The sequence below is a fragment of the Rhinolophus sinicus genome, linkage group LG05 (genome assembly GCF_036562045.2).
Source record: "Rhinolophus sinicus isolate RSC01 linkage group LG05, ASM3656204v1, whole genome shotgun sequence".
Taxonomy (NCBI): Eukaryota; Metazoa; Chordata; class Mammalia; order Chiroptera; family Rhinolophidae; genus Rhinolophus; species Rhinolophus sinicus.
In genome coordinates, this window is record NC_133755.1 from 62433205 (window position 1) to 62460474 (window position 27270).

Consider the following 27270-nt stretch of genomic DNA (forward strand, 5'->3'; position numbering starts at 1 on the left):
GTCTGATTATGCTGATGGTAACCACTCTGAGCACCTCTTGTAACTGCAGAAGTCAAATGTGACTTGTATTCATCTTTTGTTATCGGTATATATTGAGTATTGCTATTTTAATACAATTTTTTCCTTTCTTAAAACCTCAAAAAATATGTACACATTTTAAGAAAGGAAAAAACGGTATTAAAATAGCAATACAATGAATGACGCTAACATTCGTTTGATTAATGTCATTTTTTGAGCAAATGTCGTACTACACATTGCTACGATAATTCAATTCAACTTCAAAAAGTAATACATAGGGCCGGCCCGGTGGCTCAGGCAGTTAGAGCTCCATGCTCCTAACTCCGAAGGCTGCCGGTTTGATTCCCACATGGGTCAGTGGGCTCTCAACCACAAGGTTGCCAGTTCAATTCCTTGAGCCCCGCCAGGGATGGTGGGCAGCGCCCCCTGCAACTAAGGTTGAACACGAGCTGCTGCTGAGCTCCCAGATGGCTCAGTTGGCATTCTCTCAACCACAAGGTTGCTGGTTCAACTCCCGCAAGGGATGGTGGGCTGTGCTGTGCCCCCTGCAACTAGCAACAGCAACTGGACCTGGAGCTGAGCTGTGCCCTCCACAACTAAGACTGAAAGAACAACAACTTGAAGCTGAACAGCACCCTCCACAACTGAGATTGAAAGGACAACAACTTGACTTGGAAAAAAGGCCTGGAAGTACACACTGTTCCCCAATAAAGTCCTGTTCCTCTTCCCCAATAAAATCTTAAAAAAAAAAAGAAAAGAAAAGTAATACATAGATAACATTTCTTAAAATGTGTACATTTTTTGGCACCCCTGGAGTGCGCGCACGTGTGTGTGTGTGTGTGTGTGTGTGTGTATTTTTTTTTGAGGAGCAAGGAACATGGTCACATTAAACAAATACATCACTGCGTTCAGATTTTTAGAAATGCTAATATATGAAAAAATGTACATTTTAGAATTAGGGAAATTTTTGTTGGTAATTTTCAGCCTCTAAAAAAAACTTCAGAGTAAAATTGTCTCTCCTAGAAGATGTGTGAAGCCCATGGCTTCATGTCCCCATGGTGCGGCCCTGGGCAGCACAGGGCTGGGTCATGCTCATTGAGAGCTGGTCCCCAGGTTCTCCCAGAAAGAATTTTTTTTGGTCACCCAGAATGTTTAAGGGCTGGAGTTCCAGTTAATCAAACCATTCTGGTTAAATAAGGGCCATGCTCGATACATTAAAAATTTTAGACTCTTGGAGTTAGACATCGTTCTAATATATAATCTTACCAATAAGCGTTTAATGAATACCTAATATGGGCCTATCTTTCCTCCTTTATATTGTCATCTCTAGAACATGAATGAATTTCCCACCATAGCATTTGATGATTTCACAGTCCTCAGGGCCTTTGTAACTGACACAATTAAAGAAGTGGGAGATGGGGCTGACTGAGAATTGACGCCATGGTCGTGTTATAGTTTTTGGCCAAGCACTTTGTCACATGTCATCTCATTTGTTTCTTGCGACAACACTGGGAATATTATTACCGTAGATATTCTCATTGGACCAAGGAAGAAACTGAAGCTGTGCCTGGTTAAGCTCCTTGCCTGGCACCGTGTAACTAGTGAGTGGACAACAGGCCTCCACCGGGCTCCCTGACCCTCAGTCCCCAGGCTTCCTTCTTCTTTGTGTGATTTCTGTGCTGTGGGAAACACTAGGGCAGCTTTCGTTTTGTTTGTTCCAGCAAAATAAGATTTAAAAAAAAAAAAAATCTTTTCCCACCCTGAGGGGCAACCCCCAAATAATTCTAAGACTTTGAAGAGAGAGAGAGAGACCTCTGGGTTGTGTGTGGATCTATGACAAAGGCCTATTTAAATGCATTCAAAGTAACTATTTGTTTTGTTTGAGTCCCAACTGTGTGCTCTGCAAGGGGCAAACAAGTCACCCAAGTGGGCTCCTCCAGCGGGACCTCATGCCTGTGTATCAAGCCCCCAAGGGCAAGCCCTGGTGACCACATGTCTATAAAAGACCAAGTCACCCCTGAGCTCTGCAGACTGCTTCAGCCTGCCCCTGAGGCATCCCTTGTCAGTGGGAAGATGGCGGGTTAGGCTGTGACCCCATCTGCTAACACAGCAGTGTGAGCTCAGTTTGGTTAAAGAGCTGCCAGAGCTCAGACAAGGGCTCTCATGAATCTGCTAGTAGAGGAGGGTCAGAGGGTGGGGTCATTGGGGGGTGGGGAGATGTATCACTGAGGAGGTGACATTTGAACTGCCCTCTGAAGGATGAAAGAAATTCACCAAGTGGATGGAGGGCATTCTTGGCAAAGGAATAGCATGAGCAAAGCTCAAAGGCTTGGGACTACATAGCACTTAGATGGTATGGGTAGGAAAGTACGAGAGAGGGAGAGAGAGAGAGAGAGAGACTCCTATTTGTGTTCTATCTTTCCTCAGTCTCTGGCTTCCCCCTCAAGACCCTGAACTCTATGGGCCTCTCCCTACTCCCCTCTGGGCTCAGAGCGTTTGTACTTCAGCCCCACAAGTGCTTCCCTGTTCCCCCAGCAGCTCCCTGCCCTGACTTGGTTCTTTCTAAGCCTGCCCTAAGCTTGGCTTCCAGAAGGACACTTGATCCCATCTCATGGCTGGCAGTGGGGCACGGCCCTTGGAGCAGCTGCAAGGATGGTGTTGACTCCAGATGGAAAGTGTTTCGAGAATTCTGATGTGACATCACCTCACCACGACATTGCAGTAACTGATCTGGGAGTGGCCAGGTGAAATCATTCCCAACTTTGCCTCTTGTCAAGGGCTGGCTCAGATGCAGGAGCTCGGCTTGGTGGGTGGGAATCTAGAACTGAGCGAGAGGTCTTCTGGGTGTCCAGACCATTGCTGAGAGCAGCCTGGAGGCAAACGGATGCCCTTCATTAATCCTCTGTGACTTGAGCCCAGCGGAGGCCCTGCACTCATATCACTGGCTGTGGGCAACGCTAAGTTTGGCTGCTTAGGGCTTTCCTACCACACCACCCTCCCCCCACCAAGGCCATCTTCTCACAGGCCAGGACCCCAATCCTAAAGGTCAGCTAAATCTCTGCATATGGCCTCTTGCAGCTCAGCCCTCCCAGCCCTGTTAAGCCCTACTCAGCCAGTGAAGAGCTGGGGCTGCCCTAGCAGCATACCAGAGGATGAAAGGGGAGCGCCCTGTCACAGCTGACATCCGCACCCTGGGCCCAGACCCAGGACTTGTCTTCAAGGCACCATCTGTTGCCTGCAAGGGCTGATTAGGGACAGAAGGCTGGCACTGAGGCTCAGAGGGCAGGGCTGGGAGGGGGAAGTCATAGGAGCCTGCACAGTGGTTTGGAGGTCCTCCTGGTGAGAGCTCACCCTTATTGCTCCCCCTTCCTTTGCCACTATCACATACTTGTGCAGAGTTTGGACCTGGGGCTAAAGAAGAAAAGAGAAGTGGTCAGCCCCAAGCTCAGGCTGGCCTGAGCTTCCCTGAGAGCACTGTCTTCTGGGGAAGCCAGAGGGCACAGCCAGATGGTTTCCAGCCTAGGTGAGCATCCAGTTCCAGGCATCACAGGGTCACCATAGAATCATGAGATAGGAGTCGGGCACTGGGCATCAGGCCACAGGATAGGCTGCCTGGGGTTGGTGCCCTGGCTGGCTCTCTGCCCCTCCCTGGGAGCAGGCTATCTTCAGAGCACAGAGCTGGACATGGCCAGAGACTTCTCTGGGTGGGAAAAAACCCCCACTGGTCAGGGCTCTCTGGACAGTTACACATTCACAGGGACTCAGGAGCAGGAGGGCTGTGGGTACCTCCACTGTTTACTCCTGCCACCTGCTAGTTTGGTAGGGGCCAGTGAATTGGGGAGAAGAGAGAAGGGGAAGGTGAGTGGATTCAAAGATCAGCGGGGAAAGGGAGAAGGAAGAGAGAAACATGGGAGGGGAGAGGAGAAAGAAATGGAGGAGAGGCGAGAGGACATGTTGGGCTACAGGTAACAGAGACCCCATAATAAGAGTGTCTTGAAGAAGATGGCAGTTTCTCTTACATACAGCTCTAGGTGGGTGGTCCAGGGCTAGTGTGGGAACCCAGGCTCCTCTTCCCACCATTCCTAACAATCCCAAGCCGCAGCATGGGAAAAGGGGTGGGGGAAGGGCACACCCCTCACTTTAGGGATGAGAGTGGGAGTTGCGCTTGTCACTTCCCCTGCCATCTCACCACCCAGAATGCAGTCACAAGAACTGCATCTAGCTACAAGGGAGGCTGGGAAATGTAGTCTTTGTTCCGAGCATCTATGTGTCCTGAGTAAAAAGCTCAACAAGAAAGAAGGAGACAATGGATATTGGGGCAGAGGAAAATAAAGAGAAAGAGAAGCTCTCGGAAGGAGGAGGGAGGAAACAGGAAGGAAAGGAGGCAAAGATTCTTTGGAGCAGCTTGCACCCACAGTCAGACCCGATGTCCTAGCACACCTGGTTCCACCAGGGTGACCAGGTTTAGGGGTTTGTCAGATGCAAGTTCCTTGGGGGCCAGGAGTTCTTTCCCTCCCCAGAGATTGATTAACCTGCAACTGGGCCCAGACCTGAAGTGGGCTGTGGAGAAAGGCTTTCATCTAACAAAAGGAAAGACGACAAAGTGCAGGGTTTGACTTTCCAACTCAGCCAAGAAGAGACTTCAGAGTGTCTCTGGTGGTGTGAAAAAGGATGTAATAACTCACATGGAGTCATATTCTTTCAGATGTAAGGAAGGAACTCGTCCAGTTTTCTTCAAGATCTGTGAAGGTACCTAAAACATGGGACCATTTCACATAACAGTTAGGTCGTTTTGGGGCACGAGTAACAGAAAACCCAACCACAACGTTCAAGAAGAGTATTTATTATCTCTCTGAAGAAGAAGTCAGAGGAGGGCAGTTCCAGGATCAATTAATTCAATAGCTTCAAGATGCCTGGGCTCTGGTTCCATTTCCCAGAAATTCTCATAACTATTCTTTTTGGTTGTAAGATAGTAACTGGACCTCCAAGCATGATGTTCTAAAATTGCTTGAAGAAAGGAAGTCTTCTTCTCACCAATGTCATTTATCTGGGAGGAAAATCTTTCCCAGAATCTCTCCCAGAATTCCCCTTCTCTTGGTTGGACTGGGTTATATCTCTATCCCTCAATCAAGCACTGGCAAGGCGGAATGGGATCACCCTCTCTCATAGGATGGTTGGTTTAGGCCAATGATGACTCATCATCTGGGGACCACCTTCTCTGAGCTCATTGCAGCTGGATCCTGAACAAAGACAAATTCTGTTTTCAGAGAAATAGGGAGCCATCGCTGTTGGTTAGGCCTAAGGCAGACATTAATAATCAATTATAGCTCTCCTTCTCACAAGATCGTTACCAATCAAACAACATTGGCACAGGAGATAAAGCATATGTCATCTTGGCCTTAGATAATGGGAAGTACGGAAGTCATAAATCAGTGCATCTTTAGTGACCCAGTCATCTTGTCATTGCTTCACATGGTGCCTTTAAATAAATCTACAAATTCTTTGACATTCCTTCAAAGCACGGCAGCTAATTCCTCTCCCTTTGAGTGTGGTCTGGACCTAGTAATTCATTTCTAGTGAATAGAAAATAGCAGAAGTGATGGTGTGTGAATTTTGAGACTAGGTTATAAAAGGCAGTGTAGATTTTGCCTTGCTGTCTCTTGGATCACTTGCTTTGGGGGAGGCCAGCTACCATGCCATGAGGATACTCCAGCGGCCTTATGAAGAGGTCCATGTGGAGAGGAACTGAGACCTCCTGCCAATAGCCATGTGAGGGAGCCATTTTGGAAGCAGATCTTTCAGCCCCAGTCAAGTCTTCAGATGACTGCAGTCTTGGCCAACATCTTGACGGCCAACTCATGAGAGACCCCCAAGCCAGAACCCGCCAGCAAGCCACTTTCAAATTCCTGACTCACAGAAACCATGAGGTAATAAATGTTTATTGTTTGTAGCCACCAAGTTTTGGGGTAATTTGTTATGCACCCAGGGCTGGGACTAAGGTGAAGCAAGAGAGGAACCTAGGGCAAAAAATTTGAGGCCCGAAACTGAGAGTGAGCACATCCTTAAATTTTGTGCCCTAGGTTCCTCACTTGCCTCACCTCACTTGCTACTCGACCCTGCGGCTAGTAGCACATATGAGTAAACCTCCATCCCCTTCCCATTTCCCAACACACTCTAGCTTGTACATGGAGATCCTTGGAGATCTGAAGAAGCTGGTTCCATCTCTGGTTCCAAGGGTGGGACATGTGACTAAGCTTGTCAGCACATTCCAGTACCCGTAGGTCACAGTGATGGGGTCAGTTGTGGCATATGACCCAGTCCTATCTAATCAGAGTAGCTATCAAGCCATTTCCAAGGGATGCTGGGATAGATATGATTCCACTCTTATGACTGAACAAGGTAAGTGTCACCATGAGGATTTCTGGCAGCCTTTTTGGGACCTCTGTGGAGAGCCAGTTTGGAGATAAATTTGCTAGCAGGATACAAAGAAACTGGGTCCTTGGTGATATTGTTCAGCTGCTAGATTAATGCGTACCTGAAGACAGCCTCATCGCTGGACTTTTCAGCCTAGTGAGCTAAGAATTTCCCCTTTAAAAATTTAAACCAGTTTGAGTCTGGTTTTCTGTTATTGGCAAAGGAAAGCACAACTGTAATGTTAAACACACAGAGGAGACCCCACTTTGCTTATTCACACAGATGCTACCAAGGACCCAGCTGCTTCACACTGTGCAGAGTGAGTATCCAGATGTTTCCATTAAAGTGTTCTTGCTCCAGCCAGATGTTGAGTATCTTGTAGATGGAAGGTTAACATGATTTAATCCTTAAAAACAAACATCCTTCCCTCCCCCTCCCACGCCCCCTATCTAGTGCTTGCCCACTCATAGTCCCTTCCAGGTGGCCATGTCCCACCCGAATCCTCAGGCAGGTGCCACATTTCATATCATGTGATACCCGCCACCACCACTTGTCCCCTTCCTCTACTGTTTGGGCCAGGGATTGGCATCTATCCCAGAGAGCCAGTCTAGAGGTTGGGCAACAAAACATGTGTGGCCTGGCACGAAGAGATGAGCTGGGGCAAGCAGAGTCTTTCCTGGTCTCTCTGAACTAAGGCATCCTGAAGGAAGCAGTTACAGGCAGAGCCACAAAGCAGAGACAGGGCCATGGGAGAATGTTAAGCAAGCAAAAGTTATGTGGGAGCAGAAATGAGGAGCAGGTGAGGCTATAGGGAAAGAACTATCCTAGAGTCCATGGAAAGAATAAGCCCTTTGGTAGTGAGACGGATGGAGTAATTTCACAGAGAGAACAGACTCCCGAGAGAGGGGGAAGTGTCCCTGAGGAGATGGAGAGCAATGAGTCAGGATGGGCTAGATTCTGCTGTAGAAATAAACAACCCCCAGCTCTCAGTTTCTTAACCCAACAAGAGTTTATTCTTGACCATACATGACCTGTCTATCACAGGTCAGCAAGAAACGTTCTGCAAGCCTGATAGCAGGAGAACTCAGGCCAAAGGAGGCTCCACCTAGACCTGTGCGTCCACAATTGCGGAGGCAGGGAAAGGAAATTCAGCTAATCGCTCATCAGCTGTTAAGGCTTCTGCCCAGAGATAACATGTGTCCCTTCTGCTTGCAATTCATTGGTGAAAGCAAGTATAATGGCTGTACCTCATTTTAAAGGTAGAAGAGTCATGCGATGCTACTGTGTGTATGGAAAGAGGAGAAGCAGGAATATTTGTGACCAGCCTTGTTGGTGTCCACAGAGAGGGGTGCTATTAATAGTACCTCAGATTCCACAGGTCCAGATTTTACGAGGCCCTGACATCCTGTGGTCCTGGTTTGTACTCACACAAATTCTTCATCATTCTTACTGCCCCACATATGCCCTGCAATGCCCACCACCCACATTGACTTATTTCTTGCAGCTTAAGACATTCCTCTGGGAACTTCTTATTTCCTTTGAATGCTCCTTTCTCAATCTGGGACTCCCTCCCTCAAAAGCCTAAAGCCACCACAAATCACCTTTGTGTCTGTTTTACAGCACGGTGGGGATCTACAGGCTTTCTTGTCTTGGGAATGTCAGAGAAGACTGCTGGAAGCTCTTTTTGCACAACCAAGACTTCATAGTTCCCCTGGCAGGTAATAATACAAATCTATAAAGATTTTTAGTGCTTACTGTTAGCCAAGCACTGTGCTAAGACCTTTGTCTGAATTCCCTTATTTAAAATACTTTCAGCCTCACTTTTCAATTGAAGAAATTATGGCATAGAGAGGTAAGCAACTCCCTTGAGGTCTGACTTTGTATCTGTGCTCTCACATTACAGTATCACCCAGAGAGATTGTGAGGGGGGTTTTAGGGCTGATGGGCCAGCCCTGGCAGACTGAGGTTAATCTTTGGGGAGGAGAGAGGAAAGATGGAGGCTGCCTCAGGTGGCTAGAGAGCTTACTTCCAAGGAGGAAATAGCCTGGGATCCAGGAGAAACACACTTAATGGGGCAGGCTATGGTAGCCTTCAGAGGCTCCTGGGTCCAGACTCAAGTCCTTCTTGGAGAAGACTGAGAAATTGAAAGAAAATAAGCTGCCTTTGATTGAGCACATATAGTGACCAAACTGTGGTCTCTAAACTTCTTTTCCCACCAAAAGGAACCAAGGCTTCTTGGAGAATTGGTTGTTTCCAGGTCCGGAGCATAAATATACAAGACGAACCCAGAACATCTTGTACCAGAAGGCAAGAAAGCTATCAAACTGGGGTCCTGTCAAGTGGACTCAAGTGCAAACTTGAAGGAAATCCTATTGGATAGAAGGGGATCATTTGTGCATCAAAAACAAAACTAAACAAACCAAAACCCTGTAATGAATTGAAAACACATAGGTTCGAAATGATAGTAATAAAAAAAGATATTTGGAGGATGTTGAGAGAAAACTATTCTGAGAACTAATAAACAGAAAGAAGTTTTTTAAAAACTAACTTTGGGGTCTCCCAATGACACAGTGAATTTGAGGGCTAGTTGGAAGTCCTCCCATGTACTCCCCAAATTCCCCCTCTGGCTTTCTTCACGCCTGAATTTCTATCAGAGACTATTTTTCTTTGGGTTAAGGAATGTCCTGAATCAAAGCGAAAGTGTCCTTGGAAAAGATTTGTTAACTACTTTCCTCACAGATTATGATAGAGGAAAAGTGGAAAGTCCTATGGTTCCTGGGGTCTGGACAGAAAGGGGTACAGCCAGAGGATGGGCTGGGAGGGACAAAGACAGAAGGCAGGAGAACTCTCTGGGATGACCACCCAAAGTTCAGGTCCTCGGGAGCCCAATCAGATGGAGTGTGATCCAGTATGTGGAAAGAATGGCAGAAATGTGCATTTTATTACACAGCCCAGGTGATTCAGACACATGTTATCCTGCCGCCATTTTCTGGGAGACACTGGACCTCCCCACTGGCCTGTGCGACTTCTGTTCCAGCAGTGCTGGATTATCACAGCCTCTGTAAATTTCACTAGGTCCCTACCGTGGGATCTCTTTACCACTGCGCTTTAAGATGCCAGGGCTTTCCCTGTGTGGGAAAGCTGGCACCATGGAAAAGGGACTCAGTCACGTGGGTCCCAGTGTGAGCTCTAAGCTGCCTGCTCTCCCCCTCTCTCATGGCTTCCCACACTGTCCTGACATGCCCAGCTTCTCGTGTGACAGCCCACTCACTCCTGGCGCCTGACACTTGACTACCCTTCTTGGGCTCTGCTGGGCCTAGGACCCTAAATCTCAGCCCAGGTCCTGAGGTGCCCTTGGTCCTGGGATCCCTCTTTCCTTGCTGGTGCCCTCATGGGGCCCTTGTCCCTAGGCAGGAGGTTCTTTGCAGCCCTGCTGATCAGCTCTGTGGCTCAACCAGATTTGTGGCTGGTCTGCCCTCACTCTAGAGTCTGCTAGCCCCCATCTCTGTCCTTTATCCCACCCAACCACCTCCCCCAACTCCTTCTGTCCTTTGGGCCTCTCCTAGTCCCTCCCTCCCTGTTGCACAGCCCTCCCCTACTGAGAAGAACACCCTTATTTCAGGCCTGAGCCCATCCTTTCGTAGTAATGCTTCTTAACCTACCTCTTCCCCTGGGACTGAGCGCCCAATTTGGGGCTGACCTTCCAAGCCCCGTCCCCACACGCCCAGCCCATGACTAATGGGCCCTGGCCGAGCTCCCCTGTTCTGAAAGCTGGCCTTTGCCTGACCCCATGGGCAGGCCTGGGCGCCAGCCTCGGCCCTCCCTGGCTGGCCTGTCCCTCTTACCCTGCCGCCTGAGCCTGGGTTATGATATCTTTCCACTGAGCGACTCTTATTTTGAGAAGGCAAACACGGCGGCACCCACAGGCATGTATACACGCTAGCACACGTACACACGCACCCGTCCTTCCCTGATGCCTCACGCACTGGCGTGAAAATCTGGCTGGCTGTGTTTATTTTTCTTCCTCTCATTTCCCCTTTAGAACAAACACTAGTCCTGTAACATCGACCACCCTTCTCCCGTCCTCCCCTGGCAGCTGTGAATGAGAACACAGTCAGTCTTTTAGCAGGAGGCAGCAGCCTGAATGAATTGATCATAGCCTCAAAGCCAGTGTGAGCATTTGTGTTTGCTTCTTAGAAACTCTTTGCACTTCCCGAAGCTATTTTTCCATGTGCCTTGGAGCAAAAGCCTCCCCATCTCACCCCCTCCTTTCAAATTTTATTTTAGTTCATTTTTGGTCCCATGCATTTTGTTTTCTGTTTTCTACAAGGGAGCCTGAATCAGGGCCTCAGAAAAACAAGGCCGAGCTGCCAACTGGAAATGTTTGCTCTGGGGGCGAGTTCGGAGGCTGGCGTCAGGCGGGGCAAGATCCGTGCCAGTGGAATGTGATTTGGGGGGGAAGCTGCAGGTCACTCAATTGCTGGCAGCCTGCCCAGGAGCAACTGGATGCTTTCTGGGCTGTGTGTGTGTGTAGGCTTTTTTCCCTCATGCAAACAGAGCCCTGGAGACACGGAGACAGAAGCATTAGGAAGAAACTAGACAGGGGGTTGGAAAATCGGGGGAACTGGAGCGATTAGGTGGGCGGGGTGAGGCGAGGGTGCCAGGATCAGTGCAGCCACTTTATCCAGCATCCATTGTGTTCTCGGCCTGGAGCTGGGGGCTCTTGGGAGCAAGAGGAGATGCAAACCACCCCGGCCCCCAGTGACTCATGGGCTCTTTGGAGAAACAAGGCTCCCAGTACAGAACACAGGGAGGCCAGCCTGAAAGTTCTCCAGAGCTGCATCAATAGCTGAGGGCATTCAAGCTTCCTGGAGGAGGTGTGGTAGGGTCTGAGCCCTGAAGCATGAAGTATTGCTTTGAAAGGAAAGGAGAGGTGCTCAAGACACTGTTAGTAGCTACCATGTGCCAAGCCCCGAGCTAAGCCCTTTACATTGATGAGCCCCTTTAATCCTCCCAACAACCCTACGAGGGTCACTGAGGCCCAGAGAGATTAGGGAATTTGGCCAAGCTCCCAGCTTGCAAGTGGTAAGCTAGGGTTCAACTCAGGGCTGTCCCACTTGAAAGCCCGACTTCTTCCACCACACTGAGGGTCCTTTTCCACTGGGTAAGGATCTGTTTTTAGTTTTTGATTTTTCAGGGTTTTTGGTTTTTTTTTTGTCCCTGGAAAGATAGAATTGTTAAACTCAAGGTGAGAATCTAAGAAGCGAAGGTAGATTTCCCAGAGGGCAATGTGGAAAGAGCTTGGAGATCAGAGAGGAACCTACCTTGTTTTATCATTCCCAGGAGGAGGTGGTTTCACACCAAGCCTCTCCTACAGCCTGGCTCACCAATGACCCATGTGCCCTCCTGCACTCCCCAGCATACCTCTTTCACATGCTAAGTTCTTCCCCACCCCAGATGTTCACTCTGGGATTGCCCTCTTCGGGGGTCCTCAGAAGTGGGCCATGCTACTCTGAGTAGTGCATGAAACCAAGGTGAACCAGACAGAATGGATTTATCCAGGGCCACCAGCATGGCCCTAGAGTTGGAGTCAGGAGACCTGGAGCTGCCACTACTTTCCAGTGATGTCAAGCGAGTTGTTTCCCTGCTCAGGTCTCAGTTTCCTCAGTTCTAAAACGAGGAGTGGCCAGGATGGCCTTTGAGCTATCACAGATGGAAGGAGAGAATCTCGGATGGCAGTTGACATACAGATGTTTGGTCAGGGTGAGAGGAGCTGGTCTAAGGCGTCCAGCCCACCCCAGGAGAATTCTCTGCTGTAGGAAGCAGGATCTACCACAGGCTCAGGAGAGGAGAAGGAAATAAGTCAGGAGAAGATGGGGTGTGTCATTTGGGGCGGCCTGCGGGGCCTCTGGTCCCGCTCCCCACATAAGAACGCAGGATACTGTGAGGCCAAAAAGGAACACCCACGGAGCCATAGATAGGGGAGTAATACCACTATATTGTCTGTGGCAGCCGGGGGAGACACACGCAGTAGTAGCCACATGATCTGCAGTCCGCCATTCACTTCTCTGCCTGCCAACCAACCAATCAACACAGCCCCGCAGTTATATCAGTACCCAATTGGCTAACCGGTTACAGCTGATGGCCAACCAATCACAGTTGATGGTCATTCACTCCCCAAGCCAGCACCTCCCCACGCGAGATGGAGAGCCTGGAAACTGCTCTCTGGGACTCTGTCCCCACAAGGTAAGTCACGGTCAGGACGATTAGACCCAAGCTTGTTGGACAGGGATCAGATGGACAGTAATCTATCTGATTAGAACAACTCCATTGACCACTTGGGAATTTTATTGTCTTGAGGTTAGAGGTTGGTTAGTCTCAGTAACCATTGGTTCTTTTTGACCCAACTGACCACTAGTGGTAGGTAAACACTGGCTTGGAGGTCACCTGGGCTTGCCAGATCATCTGTATTGGTTGAACTCACTTGTCAATTCCATCAGATAACTGATTTTACCAATTATTTCCAGGAAACAGGCAATTAACTGAATTAACCAAACTCAGTAACTGTTTTGGTTTTTCAGAGACAGTCTGGATCTGACATCTTTGGTCCTCAAGAGATAGGCCACTTACCACTTACCAGTAATAGCCACATCCCGGAGAAGGCTGGGAAAAACCCTACAAACAATGGGCTTTGGGACTCAGTCTCCTCTATCAATAAAATGGGAAGGTTGGACTAGACCAAGAGTAGCAAACATATGGGGGTGAATACTGCCACTTACTCTTCCATCCGTAGCAGACATTGCTAATCAATTATAGCACTCATTCCCATGGGATCCAGATGCAGTCTTAGAATCCTTTTCAATATAGGGCTTTATGCAGCCCTACCAATCAATTAGATTTGGCATGCGTGAAAAAAAGCATTTGTCCTCCAGGCACTAGACGATCTCCAAGCCTCCCTCCAGCTGTGCTGATCTAGAATTGCAACTGATTAGGTGTCTGAGGCCTCAGCCTGGAGACCACCAGATCTCCAGCTGTCCCTGGGGCTTCCCAGGTCTGTGGAGCTGCCCTTGAATGGGGCCATGGCTGAGCTGGTGCCTTATTAATTTTCCTCACTGCTAATAAATGTGCATTGCGTCAGCTCCGTCCTGCCCCCTCCGTTCTCCGGCTGCCGCCATCAGCAGGGACTTTTTCAGAGAGCTGTAAAAATAGTTTTTTTGAGGAGCCTGTACAGAAGAAGCAGCCAAGCCTTTTTGTTTCCTTTCTTTTTTGAGGGAATGGGGGAGATGGGTAGAGAATACTTCACAATGAAGGAATGTGCTCCTTGGGGAATTTAAAGTTGTTTTCCTTAAAACAATAAAAAAAAAAAAAAGAAGTTATCACACTCTGGTTTCACATCGAGCCACAGAGAGCGTCTGTGAGGATTGGTAACAGCTCCCAGGAGATCACCAGCTTAAGCCGAAAGAGTCTTGTTAGGCTGTTGTTGGCTGACAGCTGGGTCCTGATGAACAAAGCTCTAATGAGCTGCTCGCTACCCGCCCGCTCCCTGGCTGACTCAGCTTCGGTGGTCCAGTAGGCTTGTTGAATCTATGAAGAGCTAGCTTGTCTTACCTACGATGGAGGTTAGGCATGGAGGAAATCTTTCTTTCTAACAAGTGAATGTTTCACTTTCCCCCACTGGTGTTTTGGATTTTGAAGAGGCTTAAGACAGATGCAAAGATGCTATGGATGGGAGGCACCTGGGTATGTAGGCTCCAACGTCCCTTCACTCTTCCCATTCTACAGATGAAGAAACTGAGGCTTGCAGGTAAAGGGGGACAGGGGAAGCAGGTGCTGGACGGAAGGGTACATAGCTGGTCCTGGGAAGAGGATGCATCTCTTGACTCCCAGACCAGCAAGTCAAAGCTGCAGGAAAACTCCGATAGCATCTAACCCAGAGTTTCTCAAACCTGAGTAACGTATGCCCCTGTCTCAAAAGGCAACACATTGTCACAGAGCCCTAGGACATAATTATACTCTTATGCCTTATGCTTTTAATTCTTATGTAACTATAAACCAAAACAAATTAGTAAATTAACAAACACAACCACAAAGGTAATAAAATTCACATTAACATTAAGTTAACATGATGAATAATATTGTTTTGTGGAAACAGAACCTGTAGGGCATAGAAGAAGAGCGAAGGAGAACAACACAAAGCTCTGGGCCTTCCCGATCAGAGCCACTAGAATGAAGCAATCTGGGGGACAGTACGGTGTCAGGGGGAGAGGGCAGGGACAAGTCAGGTGTTGGTCAGAGGAAGCTGAGAGACGTGGCTGTTCCTGGGCAGCCCTCGTGTCCTCTTTGGGGTGTATTTACCCAGCACAGCCTGGCTTGCAGTTTCTTCTTTGGACAGGTCTCTTCAAGGCTCAGATCATCCTGTCACTTCTTAGCACATCCTTGACAGTGAGGGCGGTGCCATGTGACCATCCTCTCTCTCCTTTGCCACCTTACCTGCTAAGGGGAAGAACCCACACTGGGCTTGGCAAGGGGGTAGGCACTGCTCCTGCCTTTCATCTTTTCCTGTGAGAACACAGACCGTCAACAGGATGCATATAGTGTGTTACGGCAGAAAAGGGCTGGCGTTTTGTTGTAAACGGGTGGTGAGGGAAGGTCTCATTGAGGAGGTGACCTAACAGCAAAGGCTTGAAGGAGGTGAGGGGTAAGCCATGGCCTTTGTTAGGGAAGTGGTCTGCCAGGCCAATTTCTACTGTCCTGCCAGCCTGCTTCAAATGCCTCTTCTTCGAGGAAGTCTCCCAGAGATGCCACACTCAGAATTCCCATCGGTTTTCCTGCAGTGTGTAGCATGTTGTACCATGTCTTACAGCTCTTGACGACTTGTATAGTCTTTCTCCTGGACCAGAATGTCGCTCCCTGAGGGTAGGGGTTTTGCTCTGTTCACTGCTGTATCCTGTCTCACTAGGTGTTCTACAAAGGCGTATTGAGTTGTCAGAGGTGGTTCAAGTTGAGAATGGGAATTGTCTGTCCTCAGTGCTTGAGCTCCTGACAGGACACTTCATCTTTCTGCCTCAGTCTCATCTTGGGCTTGGCCTAATATTTGTCAAATGAATGAACAGCTATTGATAGAACCCATTGTCTCCCACGCAACTGATCAGGCCGGGAGACCCAAAGTCAGAGAAAACAGAGTGAATTTGACATGACCACCAATTCTTGTGATGTGATCAGAGTGAATTTGACATGACCACCAATTCTTGTGATGTGATCAATTCTTGTGTCAAAACAGCTGGTTGAATAACTGAGCAAGCTCTAGTCCAAACTGAGCAGTGGAACTTCTTTCATTGAGTATTTACTGAGTGCCTACTGTGTACCAGGGATTATTCTAGAGGCTGGGATACAGCTGTGAACAAGGCAGGCAAAATCCCTGCCCTCATGGAGCTGACATTCTAGTGGGGGAGACAAACAAATGAACAAACAAACAACAGAAAAAAATGTCAGATGATGGTAAGTGCTTGAAAAATTAAAACAGAAAGAGGGAGAAAATTCATCATGTTAACTTTATATGGGGTGCTCAGGGACAGCCTCACTGAAAAGGTGACAGAAACACCAGAAGAGGGTAAGGGAGTGAGCCATGAGGCTACCCAGGGGAGAGCATTCCAGGCAAACGCAAGGGCATTGATGGGTAGGATCGAGGAGAAGGAAGGAGCCCACTGTGGTGGGAGCAGAGTGATGGGTAGGAGGTGGGAAAGAGTGGAGGGGATGAGGTCAGAGAGGAATGGGGGACCGGATATCAACTTTGGCTCCTATTCTAATGTTCCAGTTTGCCACTGCTGTATAACAAATGACCCCACAATGCAGTGGCTTAACACACAATTCAGTATTTGTTCTCATGGTTCAGTGGGTTGACTGGGCTCAGCCAGGTGGTTGTTGCGCCATTTCTCCCACATGGTTGCAGCCAGTAGAGGCTGGGGCTGGAGGCATCTGAAGGCTCCACAGGAGAGGGTGTTCAAGGTGCCTTCTTCACTCACACGTCTGGCACCACGGAGCTCTCCATGTGACCTCTTTCCAGCACAATAACCTGGATTCCTAATACAGTGGCTAAGGGCTCCAATTGGCAGAAATCGGAAAGAGCCAGTCCCCTTAAAGCACAGCATCACTTCCACGTCCACAGGGCTCCATTAGCTAAAGTAGTCACAGGCTAGCCCAAATTCACTGGGGTGGAGGAACAGACTCCACCTGTCTGTGCACGCAAGGAGAGAAGGAATTGATGGCATCCCCTAACACACCTGAGAAAAACAGGAAGTCACTGGGAGGTTTTGAGCAGAGGAATGACATATGTCCTACGCTTTAACAGGACACCTGGCCAACTGTATGGAAACTTGGCACTTGCCTGCTCATCGTGCCAGGCTACTGTTACCTGTTGAGCACCTTCTTTCCCTTCACCCCACCCTCCTCCCCCAGCCCCCAGCCATGCCCTCCTGCAGGGAGACCTGCTCCATTAACAGCAGAGCACATACTCATTGCTGGAGAAGGGACGCCCTATCAGGTCTCAGAGACGAGTGCTGAAGGCCTCCTCTCCTTCCTACAGTGCCCTCATCTGGCTCCTGTCCCAGCCCGAAACACTCGCTCGACTTTTCATAATTGGGATGGTCACATGGATAGAGGAAGTCAGATGAAGACTGGAGAGTAAGTCTGGAAGAGCTTCCTGCCTGGATACCTCATTGCTGTCTTCTGGGTCCAACATCCTGCTAGTTAATGGTGGCAGTGCGGGCACTGTCGCTTGGGGGCCACCAGGCTGATGGTATTCTATTTTCTCCTTACTCCCCTGGGTGGTCCTGTCCAGGGCTGCTACTGAGTACAACTCCAGGGGCACAATCGTATGCATTCTGTTTCCTTCTGGCAGTCTAATTTCCATTCTTCCTCCCCTTCTCTAATGGGCGACGACACACCCACTTTGGAACAATCTGGACATCCAGAAATAGGGACTCCAGATTCAGGAATGTAGAGCTTCAATGGAACAACTATCCCAGGTTCCATCCCATCTGGTAAAAAAGATGACAATTACTGGATGCCACCCCACAGAGCTGTCCTGTCCTCACCCGTGGGGTGGATACCAAGATCTGGGATCCATAGGCCCGAGACTCTTGAATGTCCAGAGGTGTTGCCCCTGACATCTAACCCTGACCTGGAAGGAGCTGGAGGAAAACTGGGCTGACCCAAGGGAGGCCAGCAGCTTCAGCTGAGAAGCGGACAGCAAGAAGCTCACTCAGGCTGGCAGCACTGTATGGACAGCCAGGCTGCCAAACAGCCCAGCCCTATAGGTGGCCCAGTTACTCATCCCCCAAGATGCTAGTCACTGAGCTCTCAGAAGGCAGTGAAACACATGGTTCAAAGTTTGGGTGTTGGGGGTCAGTTGGTCTGGGTTCAAAATCTCGCTTCTGTTATTTCTTTTATGCAGGCAAGGTTTGTACTCTAGGAGCCTCCATTTCCTATCTGCAGAATGGGTTTACCTCCCTGGGTTGTTACAAGGGGTTTAGTGAAATCACCTACTGCATGGCAGTAATTATTACTGCCTGGCGTTCTAGCATTTGTTCCTAGTGGCCTAAGCCCTAAGCTCTTGCCTTCCCTTCCCTTTTCAGTTTCTCTCCTGTTCCCTGGATCAGCCATCCAGGGGACCATTATGCTAGACCAGGCTAACCTCAGTTGACTCAGTAGGGGATGTTTTTAATGTAGGGCATAGGCTTTCTTGGGGTATGTGCACTGTCCCAGCCCAAGCAGCAGGTGAGATCACCTGGAGCCTTGATAGCGTTTTCATCCTGGCAATTCTATGAATTCACGAAATCCATATTATTGTCGTTGAAGGGCCACCACCTTGGCTCCAGAATCAGGAAGAAGTTCCTTGTAGGAGACAGCACTCATTTGCAGGTCAGGCAGTCTCATACCACCAGGGGGCGCTGCCTAGCTGGGCTCTCTTCCCAATTCTCAAGGAGGCTGAGGGAAGGCAGCGTTGGAAGACGAAGGTTTGAGGCTTAGGCTAGGGGGCCATGGGCAGGTAGACTGGACTTTGAAGGTATGCCACCTGGCAAGCTTGGAATGGTAACAGGGACCCTTCACATCACTTGGGCTCTTTACAGGTTTTCTTCTCCTGTTCCTGTAAATGCCGTTTCATCTTATGATTAAGGGGATAATGCCCAGATAACGAGATGGGGCTCAGAGGGGTGAAGGGGCTGCTGAAGGCCACACAGCTGGTAAGTGGCAAAGCTGAGATCCCTCCTAGGCTTGCCTGATGCCAACCCTAGGACTCTAGCATTTGACCAGAAGGAGGAGCAGCATGGTGAGGGGGAAGGAGTGTTTTCTGGGAGACTGAAGCCTGTCTGTGTCCCACTCTGCCTCCACCCAGCACAGCTGACCATTCCTATCCACTTCCTTCCCCTCCTCCCACCCCATGGGATCTCAGGGAGCTTCTCCTCTACTTGGGGCAGTCGGTAAGGGGCTCAGGATAGACAGAGTGGAGGCCTTGATACTCAACCAAGACGTGATTTTCCTGGTACACAGCCTGGCCTCTTTAGGGACGAATTTCAGTCTTGCCAGAGACTTCCACAAGCCCCAACTAGCCATGGACAACCCAGCCTGAAATGCACCCCAAATCTGGGGCAGATGCTGGGCTGGATGGAGCCTGGGTGTCTGTGCTAACCCAGGGTGCTGAAGGTCACCATTTACTCCACTGTGGCGCCCCATGCTGAATGCTGTACAGGCAGCCTCATTTAACCTTCATGCCAGTCCGGCGAGGCACACTATTATGATCTCCATTTTACAGAGGGAGAAACTGAGGCTCAGAGAGTATCTTAGCAGCTCTGGAGAGGGGTTTTGGCTTTTCCTCCATCTTTGCCACTGACTGGCTAGATGCCCGAGGAGAGGGCAAGCTGGGGTCTTAGCCTCTGCTTGGGATCTGGAGAATGTAAAGGGCATGAGGGCTCGCTGTCCTTCAGCAAAGGTTTCCTGGGCACTGACTCTTGGAGACAGGGAGGAAGGAAACAGCGATCTTCCAGGAGCCCACAAGCCCAGGAGCTCAGTCTGCAGTGGAGGGTAAGTGGAAGCAATACTTGTGAGTGAGCATGTGTGGAGGCCAGCAAGGGTGATGGGGGCTTTGGTGATCAGCCAACACTTACAGGAGGAGGGACACTGGAGGGTGAGGAAGAGCAGAGGGGACATGTGGGAGACCTGCGAGCAAAGGCCAGCAGGTTCGGGTCGCAGACTCGGTAGGGAAACAGTAGGAGAATGAGGGCTGTCTCTGGAGCACAGCCGTGGCCTTCAGCACATAGATCAAGTGCAGAATGACACTGGGTGTCCAGGGAAGGGGGGCCTCAAGGAGCATGTGCACTACGATGCTGAAACCCATCTCGGTGGAAAAACTGAAGTTTTGCCTTTACTATAAGAAAACTGCATGCCTCCATGTGTGTCCCTGTGGGAATGCGGATATGTGAGCGTTCATTTGAAGCCTTGTGTCTGAAGTCCGTTTACATCCATGATCTCTTTCTACTTACTCAAGTACTCTGAGAGGCTGGCTGGACAGAGATATCCTCAAGGATAGATGAGAAAACAGAACCCCAGTGGGTTGAAAAGTCTTGGCTAGGGTCATGGGGCTCGATAGTTGAAAAGCCAAGACCCATCCTGGGCTCCTGGCCCTAGCTTTATGCTCCTGCTCTTGGACCTTCTGCCCAGACCCCATCCTACCTCCCAGGACCCACTTGCCACAGGCCACCCCACCCCCAGGGCATTCTCCCCTGGACTGTGTGTGAAGCCTGCATTTTCATAGAAAAACCCCACTGGGTCTGGTTGGTCTGGGGGTGGGAGTGAAGGACTGAAACCAGAAAGATTATGTGGCTGCAGAGGCCAGAGCCCAAGGCCAGGCCAAGGGTCCATCTTCTCCTCCCCAACTCCTTTTAGCATCCACCACTGTCTTAAGTAGGAGCTGTCATAGAAGGGACCTGAGAGGAGTGAAGCCCTGTGCTGGTCCTTCAGGGCAACCTTGAGATGTGGGTCTCGGATGAGGGCCCACTAGTTTGACCTCATTTTTCCAGAATCTCCAGTGGAATTGCACAGAGGACAGAGGGCTGGGGAGTCCACATCTGCCCCTTGCCAATAACAATGGGCATTTACAAAGGTCTCACTTTGTGCCAGGCACTGCTTTGAGTGGTTTGCACATCTATGTTCAATGAATCTTCACAAGCACCTTGGGAGGAAGGTACCCTTATTACTTCTGTTTACGGATGAAGAAACAGAAGCACAGAAAGTTCAGTGACTTGCCCAAGGTCACTCAGTATGTAAGTGGCAGAGCTGGGGTTTGAACCCAGAAAACCTCTAGGAGCTAGTCTACCTTTGTTATTAATAATAACCAAAGCTACCATTTGACTAGTATCTCCTATGTGCCTGGTACTTAATTCCTCACAGCAATGCAGTGGTTTAGGTATTGATTTTCCACACTTCATAGATAAATCCAGGCTTAATGGGCAGCCTGGGGTGAGGTGATTTCAGATTCTCACAGGTGCTAGGTCTGGCTGAAAAGGGGCTGTTTGATGCTGTGTGACAACAGGGAAGCACATTCCTTTTCAGAGCCTCAGTTTCCCTGTGGCTTAGGCCTTCTGCTCCTGGCCTCCTGGCTCCAGCAAGTGCCAGAGTGCATGGGGTTGTGGTGCTGTGGAATGCGGGTCTTGGGGATACTCCAGACCCCTTCCCTTCCCCCACAGACACCCCCAACCCCAGGAGAAGTTGCTGCTCCGTTGTTTTCTCAATTGGTTAGAGTGGAGGGGTGGAGCGGGAGGTGCTGGTGCTGAAGGTCGATACTGCGTTCCGAGAGGTCGGTAAGGCCGGTTAGAGAAGGTCCAGCAATGATCTGGGGAAGGTTTGAAGTGCCCAGAAGCCACGTGCTCGAGCAATTTTATAGGGAGCTGACCGTCCTTTGGAAAAGAGCAGCACCCCCGACTGGAGGAGGGGGCAGGGAAGGAGAGACAGAGGAGGCCGATTCTGGGCAGAAGGGGTGGGGGTGGGGGGAGGTAGAAAGGACGCGGACAAAGGAGGCGGCCGGTAGCCCAGCTGTTTTGAAAAATGCTTCCTGTTTCTTTAAAGGCTCTCGCCGCTCGGGCGGCCGGGCTGGGAGGCGGCGGCGGCGGGAGCTGCCTGCTCTCCGGCCGGCGGCGCTGACTGATCTCGCGAACTGGGCTTCTGTGTAAACTGAGGCTAAACAAACACAGATGGAGCGCAGCGGGCGTGCTCCAAAAATGCTGGCACGGCGGCAGTGACTTCAGATGACACTCTGAGCGCTCCGGGAACGGACTGCCCGGCGGCTTCACGGAGCCGGCGGCGCAGCTGCCCCGGGCGCGGGGGAGAGAGGAGAGAGGACGGGAGGGAGGGGGGGGGGAGAGCAAGGGAGAGCTCGAGCTTCGGAGGTGGTGAGCGCAGCGGCCGCCAGGCAGACCCCGGCGCCGCGTGCAAAGTGAGCGTGGCGGGCGCGCATCCTGGGCAGCCGCACGCCCCTGCCTCGCGCGCTGCCCGCGCCATGAAGCACATACCGGTTCTCGAGGATGGGCCGTGGAAGACCGTGTGCGTGAAGGAGCTAAACGGCCTCAAGAAGCTCAAGAGGAAAGGCAAGGAGCCGGCGCGGCGCGCGAACGGTTATAAAACTTTCCGATTGGACTTGGAAGCGCCCGAGCACGGCGCCACTGCCACCAACGGGCTGCGGGACAGGACCCAGCGGCTGCAGCCGGTCCCGGCCCCGGCGCCAGCCCCGGTGGCGCCGGCCGTTCCCTCAGGTGGGGGCGCGGACACAGCCGGGGAGCGCGGGGGCGCCCGGGCGCCAGAGGTCTTGGACGCGCGGAAACGCGGCTTCGCCCTGGGCGCAGTGGGGCCGGGACTCCCCACGCCGCCGCCGCCGCCGCCGCCGCCGCTGCCTCCAGCGCCCCAGAGCCATGTACCTGGTGGTCCCGAGGTACAGCCTTTTCGGGAACCCAGCCTGCGTCCCCGCATCTTGTTGTGCGCACCGCCTGCCCGCCCCACGCCGTCTGCGCCCCCTGCGCCCCCCGAGACCTCAGTGCGCGCTGCGCCCCCCACGCGCCCGGGGGAAAGTTCCTACTCGTCAATTTCACACGTAATTTACAATAACCACCCGGATTCCTCCGCGTCGCCTAGGAAACGGCCAGGCGAAGCGACCGCCGCCTCCTCTGAGATCAAAGCTCTGCAGCAGACCCGGAGGCTCCTGGCTAACGCCCGGGAGCGGACGCGGGTGCACACCATCAGCGCAGCCTTCGAGGCGCTCCGGAAGCAGGTACCGGCTTCCAGCCGCACACCCTCACTGCGCCGGGGGACGTTTGCCGGAGTGGGTGGGTCAGTGGCCGAGGACGTTAGGGAGGATGAGGGTGCGTGTGAGGGGCAAGGGGCAAGTTGTTACCGCCTGGTCGGCCCCAGGACCCAGATTTGGAGCCTCCTAAGGTGTTGACCTTTGCCATAGAGTTGATAGAGATTTTTAGTTTGCAAACTGGGAATGACGGTCCCCCCAAGGCATGCCCTGGTCCTCCACGCCCCTCCCCTGGGGGTGACTGCGCGTCTGACTTCAGCTCTCATAGTTCACTTTTATGGCAGCGAGTATTTGTCTCCCAGAGTCCCTTGGGCGCGGTGGGGAGTGGAGAGGGGGAATGTGGGAATCTGTCGGGCGGGGCAGGGGGAGACCCTTCCCTTCGGGCATTTGGTCTGCGGGGGGGGGGGGGGGGGCTGGTGTTGCCGGAATATAAGGGTCCTGCATTCCTTCTTCAGCCCCTAGCTCCCAGTAGGGATGCCCCTACACTCAGATTGCTTTTGCGTTCTGCACCCCTTGCCCTAGCGTCATTGGGGACCTGCGCCCCCCAGGAGATCTCCTCCACCGCTGCCCTTCACCCCGTGGTGCAGCAAGCCTGTTAAAGGGACTGGTTAGTTGGGGGTACCTTCAGAACCTAATTCTGGGGTGGGTCAGAGGCTTCTCACTTTGGAGCTGGCGAGGGCTGCCCTCACTGGACAGTATCCTGGCAGAGAGATGGGGAAGAATATTTACCTAAAAATTATCCGTGGTAGAGAGGGGCAGTTTTATAATTCCACTTTAGACCGGATTGGGATTGCCCTGGGGTTCTAGGCTTCTCATTTTCTTAGAAAGCAGGGAGGTCTAGGAAGAGGATGGCAAGTGCCCCCTGTCCCCACCCCACACAGGACATGGGGAAGAGTAGGGGTTGGATATGACTGGTTTGAGTAATCAGGTTTTTTCTTGCTGGGCAGCTGACTTCCTGTGTGACTCTAGGAAAGTTACTCAACCTCTCTGGGCTTTAGCCAAACACAAAAAAGTTCAGAAAACATGACCTTCTTTTTGGATCACACTCTGTTCTTCCTCCTGCAGGTGGGGTGGGCAGTGGTGCCTGTGTCCATCATGAGAAGGGAATTCAACTGCTGGGGAAAACAGCCCCTATGACTTTTGAGCCAAAGTGTCTTCCTTGGGTTTTGGTGAGATGTTTACCCAATGAGGTGGGGTGGAGGGGTCAAGTAGATGTCACAGCACAGGCTGGGCCACTGACCATAGCCGTGCCAGTTGGGACCCTGGGCAGTGGGCCCCGTGGAGCATTCAGTAACCCCTTGGGCAGCGGTCTGTGTCTGAATGCCAGGGGAGGGCAGCAGCCTGTAGTGTCCTGCAACCCACTCCCCAGGAAGGAAGGATGACAGAATGTCAGAGAGATTCCTGTCTACCTGCTCACCTTGCATCTAGGGACATCCTTCCCAGACTGGGGAGGCCACATGCCCAGAGCATCACAGCTGGTGAGTAGCAGGGCAGGACTGGCACCTACGTCCTTTGACTGCCATTTCAGGGCCTTTCTACCACCCCTCTGGCTGCCTCTTTCAGTGCCGAGAAAATATTTCACAAGATGGTGAGACTGAGGCCAGAGAGCTATGTCAGGTGATCGAGGCCTGGTGGGTTTTGCACTGTACACCTCTTTGACATGCCATTCACTAGACTCCACTGTGCCTGTGCCTCCTTGGCATGGTACAGTCACAGACTGCATATCTCTGTGCCACTGTCATTGCAGAGCCTGGCTTTGCATCAGTGTCAGTGAGTTGCTCCAGTGCCCAGGCTCTTGACAGCTCTGCTCCTCAGCCTGTTGAATGCCCCAGAGCTGTCCACTCTCAGCACAAGCAAGCCAGGCAGCCTTCTGTTTTTTCTGTCCCACTATCCTCTCAATCAGGAAGGGATCATGAGGAGTGGGGCTGCTTAGCCACAAAGGTGGCGGTGGGGACAGGTCTGGAAGGGTGTGTGGCAGTGGGGCCAGGGTGGTGGGTGTGTGGGGCAGATGGTCAGGCGAAGCACATGCCACCAGCCCAGCTGCACAGGGCCCTCCCCGCTGCCTCATGTGAAGGCCATGTGTGCACAGCTGGGCCTGGCCCATGTGCAGGGCTGCTCCAGGGCCAGGTGGGAGGGGATTGAAGTGGAAGCCTGTCCTTACTGGGTGGGTGAGAGGAGGGGCCAGAGCTGTGGGCCTGCGGCTCCTGGCACAACCTTCTGGCTCACAGACTGTGCTCATCCTTGGGGCATCTGGTGTGTATGTATGCAGATTTTCTCTCTCCCCTGAAAGCGAGAAGCCCCTCAGCCTTGATGGAGGAATAGCAGCCTTGCAGGCAGAAGCCTGAGGCAGCAGTGAGAAACACTCAGGACCTACTAAGGTGCCTCTTAATGAAGGAGGTGCTGAATGAGTGTTGCCTGGGCTCCCTCCTCTGCTGTCCCTAGAGTCTCCCAGGGGACCCTCACCAAGGGAACTCAGGATGGCCCAGGAGGGACTGTGGGGATGGTCCCCTCCCTCCCCGCACATCCTTCAGTCTCAGACTCTTCTATACCTGACCTCCTCATGTCCACAGTTACCAGGGTGACAGCTTAGGAGCCTGGTGCATTGAGCCTGTGGTTGCATACCTATAGTGCTACCTTTCCATGTTACAGGGGAGGACGCTTTTACAGAGGTTAAGTGACCGGGATTTATACCCAGGCCTGTTTGGCCCTTGGGCCATGGCTCTTAATTACTAGCCTCGTTGCTGTGTAGAAAGTTAGGATTTTAAAGAACCTCTTTAAATAGAGCATGGCAAAGACCTTGAGCAGCTCTGTATAGAGTAGCTTTGTCTCAGGAAGCCTGCACTCACTGACATAGGAGGTTAGAGCATAGTAATTTCAAATGGAATAAAATACTGAGTTGTGTTCCATGGACAGGGTTGGAGCTCTTTGGGTCCAGGTGTCTCTGAGGGCTTTCAAGAGGGCATCTTGGGCTGGGTAGATAGGAGCTGGCACAAAGGCCAGAGGGCTGAGGGCTTCCAGGCCTGTCCCACACTGGCTGGTAAGTTCTTGGCTTTGTTTCTCTGTAGCACCTTCCTGCATTTGCCCACACTCTTCCATCCTGAGGTAGCAGGTATTCTGATGCCCATTTTATTGGTGAGGAAACTGCAGTCCCCTCAGGTTATGGACCTGCCTAAGGTAATGGGGTTGGCAAGAGGTAGAACCAGGTCCTCAGGCTCCCAGGCCGGGGCCCTTTTCCTCTTTTCTTGCTTCCTGGAGCTTGGAGAGGGTCCAGCTTGGGGTGGGTGGGATGGAATGTTCTGGGAGCATATGGAACCTTGTGAAAATCCCCAAATTTGTTCCTCTGAAGCTTGAGAATCTTTGTGGGGTGAGCATAAGACAAGTCCTTTTACTCTGCCGGAAGTTGGACAGTCTCTCAGCAGCTGGAGCCAAGTGACCCTGCTGCGTCCTGTGGCCTGTGTCCCCTGACCAGGGTGAGCAGACAGCTGCTGTGGGGTCCTCTGCATGCAGTGGGATGGCTGGGCACTAGAAGTTGCTGTGGACGCTCAGAGAGGTAATGCACAAAGGCCAGGATCCTCTGGGATCAGTGCAGAGCTCTCTATCTGTGGCTTAGAAGGGGGCACTCCCCACCTCCCCACCTTAGGCTGTAGATGCCCATCCAAATCCCCGAGCAATTGCTTCTGGCTAATCGGAAAGAGTCCGGTTAAGGTGGGAGTTCAAAACCCAAAAAGTCTCCCACCAACTGAGAGTCCCGGGAAATTCTTACACCTACTCTGTAAAGCAGAAGTGATGCTTTCTACCTCTTGGGGCTGTTTAAAGATGAATGTAGGCATTGTATTCAAAATTCCGCATCCTCTGCCTGCCTTAGTAGATAGACCACAGTAAACAGAAAGTGGTGGCCTGGTCCCAGTGGTCATGGAGGGGAGGCAGGGGTTGTTAGCCCCAATCTCCTGATGAGGAAACTAAGGCTTAGAGGTGAAAGGCACTTGCCCAAAGTCACACTGCTGGTCAGTGCCCAGGATTCAGACTCACTCTTTCCTCCCTACCTCGGCCTCCTAGAACTAGAACTTGCCGTGGATTCTCACTTTGAGGCAGCTGCCCAGGCCGGGTGCCTCTGTGCTGGGCTGTCCAGCTGAGGTGCTGCTTGCTGGGCACCAGGAGGATCTGGAATTAGCCAGGTGAGCTGAGAGCACACCCGTCTGCCCCACAGGGTTGGGGGAGGAGGAGGAGTGGTCTGACCAAAAGTGCCCTTGTTGTCCCATATGTGGCCACCTCTGATGGTGGGAGCCAGAGAGCCCTGTAGCCTTGTGCCTTCCTTGGGCACCAGACAGACAAGCCCTGGTTCCAACCAGGTCTTAGCTGAGGGACCTGAGGCCCAATATGTCACCTCTTTGTTTCCTTATGAGCAGATGGGATAATAATCTTTTTTTTTTGCAGGGGAGGGGGGAGTTTTAAATAGGGTAAAACTACTTGTAAATAGCTACCTCGGTGCCAGA

The 27270-nt window shown here is 51.4% G+C and overlaps 1 protein-coding gene across 2 annotated transcripts in view; it reads left to right on the forward strand.

Annotated features, from left to right (window-relative positions):
* Positions 1–21478: 21478 nt before the first annotated feature.
* ATOH8 (atonal bHLH transcription factor 8) overlaps positions 21479–27270 on the forward strand; it is a 35745-nt gene continuing 29953 nt past the window's right edge. The window contains exon 1 of one of the 2 annotated variants that reach the window (XM_074332278.1): positions 21479–22747. In XM_074332278.1, coding sequence (XP_074188379.1) covers positions 21983–22747 — 765 coding nt within the window. In that variant the 5' untranslated portion in view covers positions 21479–21982. The remainder of the gene's footprint in view (positions 22748–27270) is intronic. The other variant, XM_019749217.2, reaches the window with a different exon arrangement.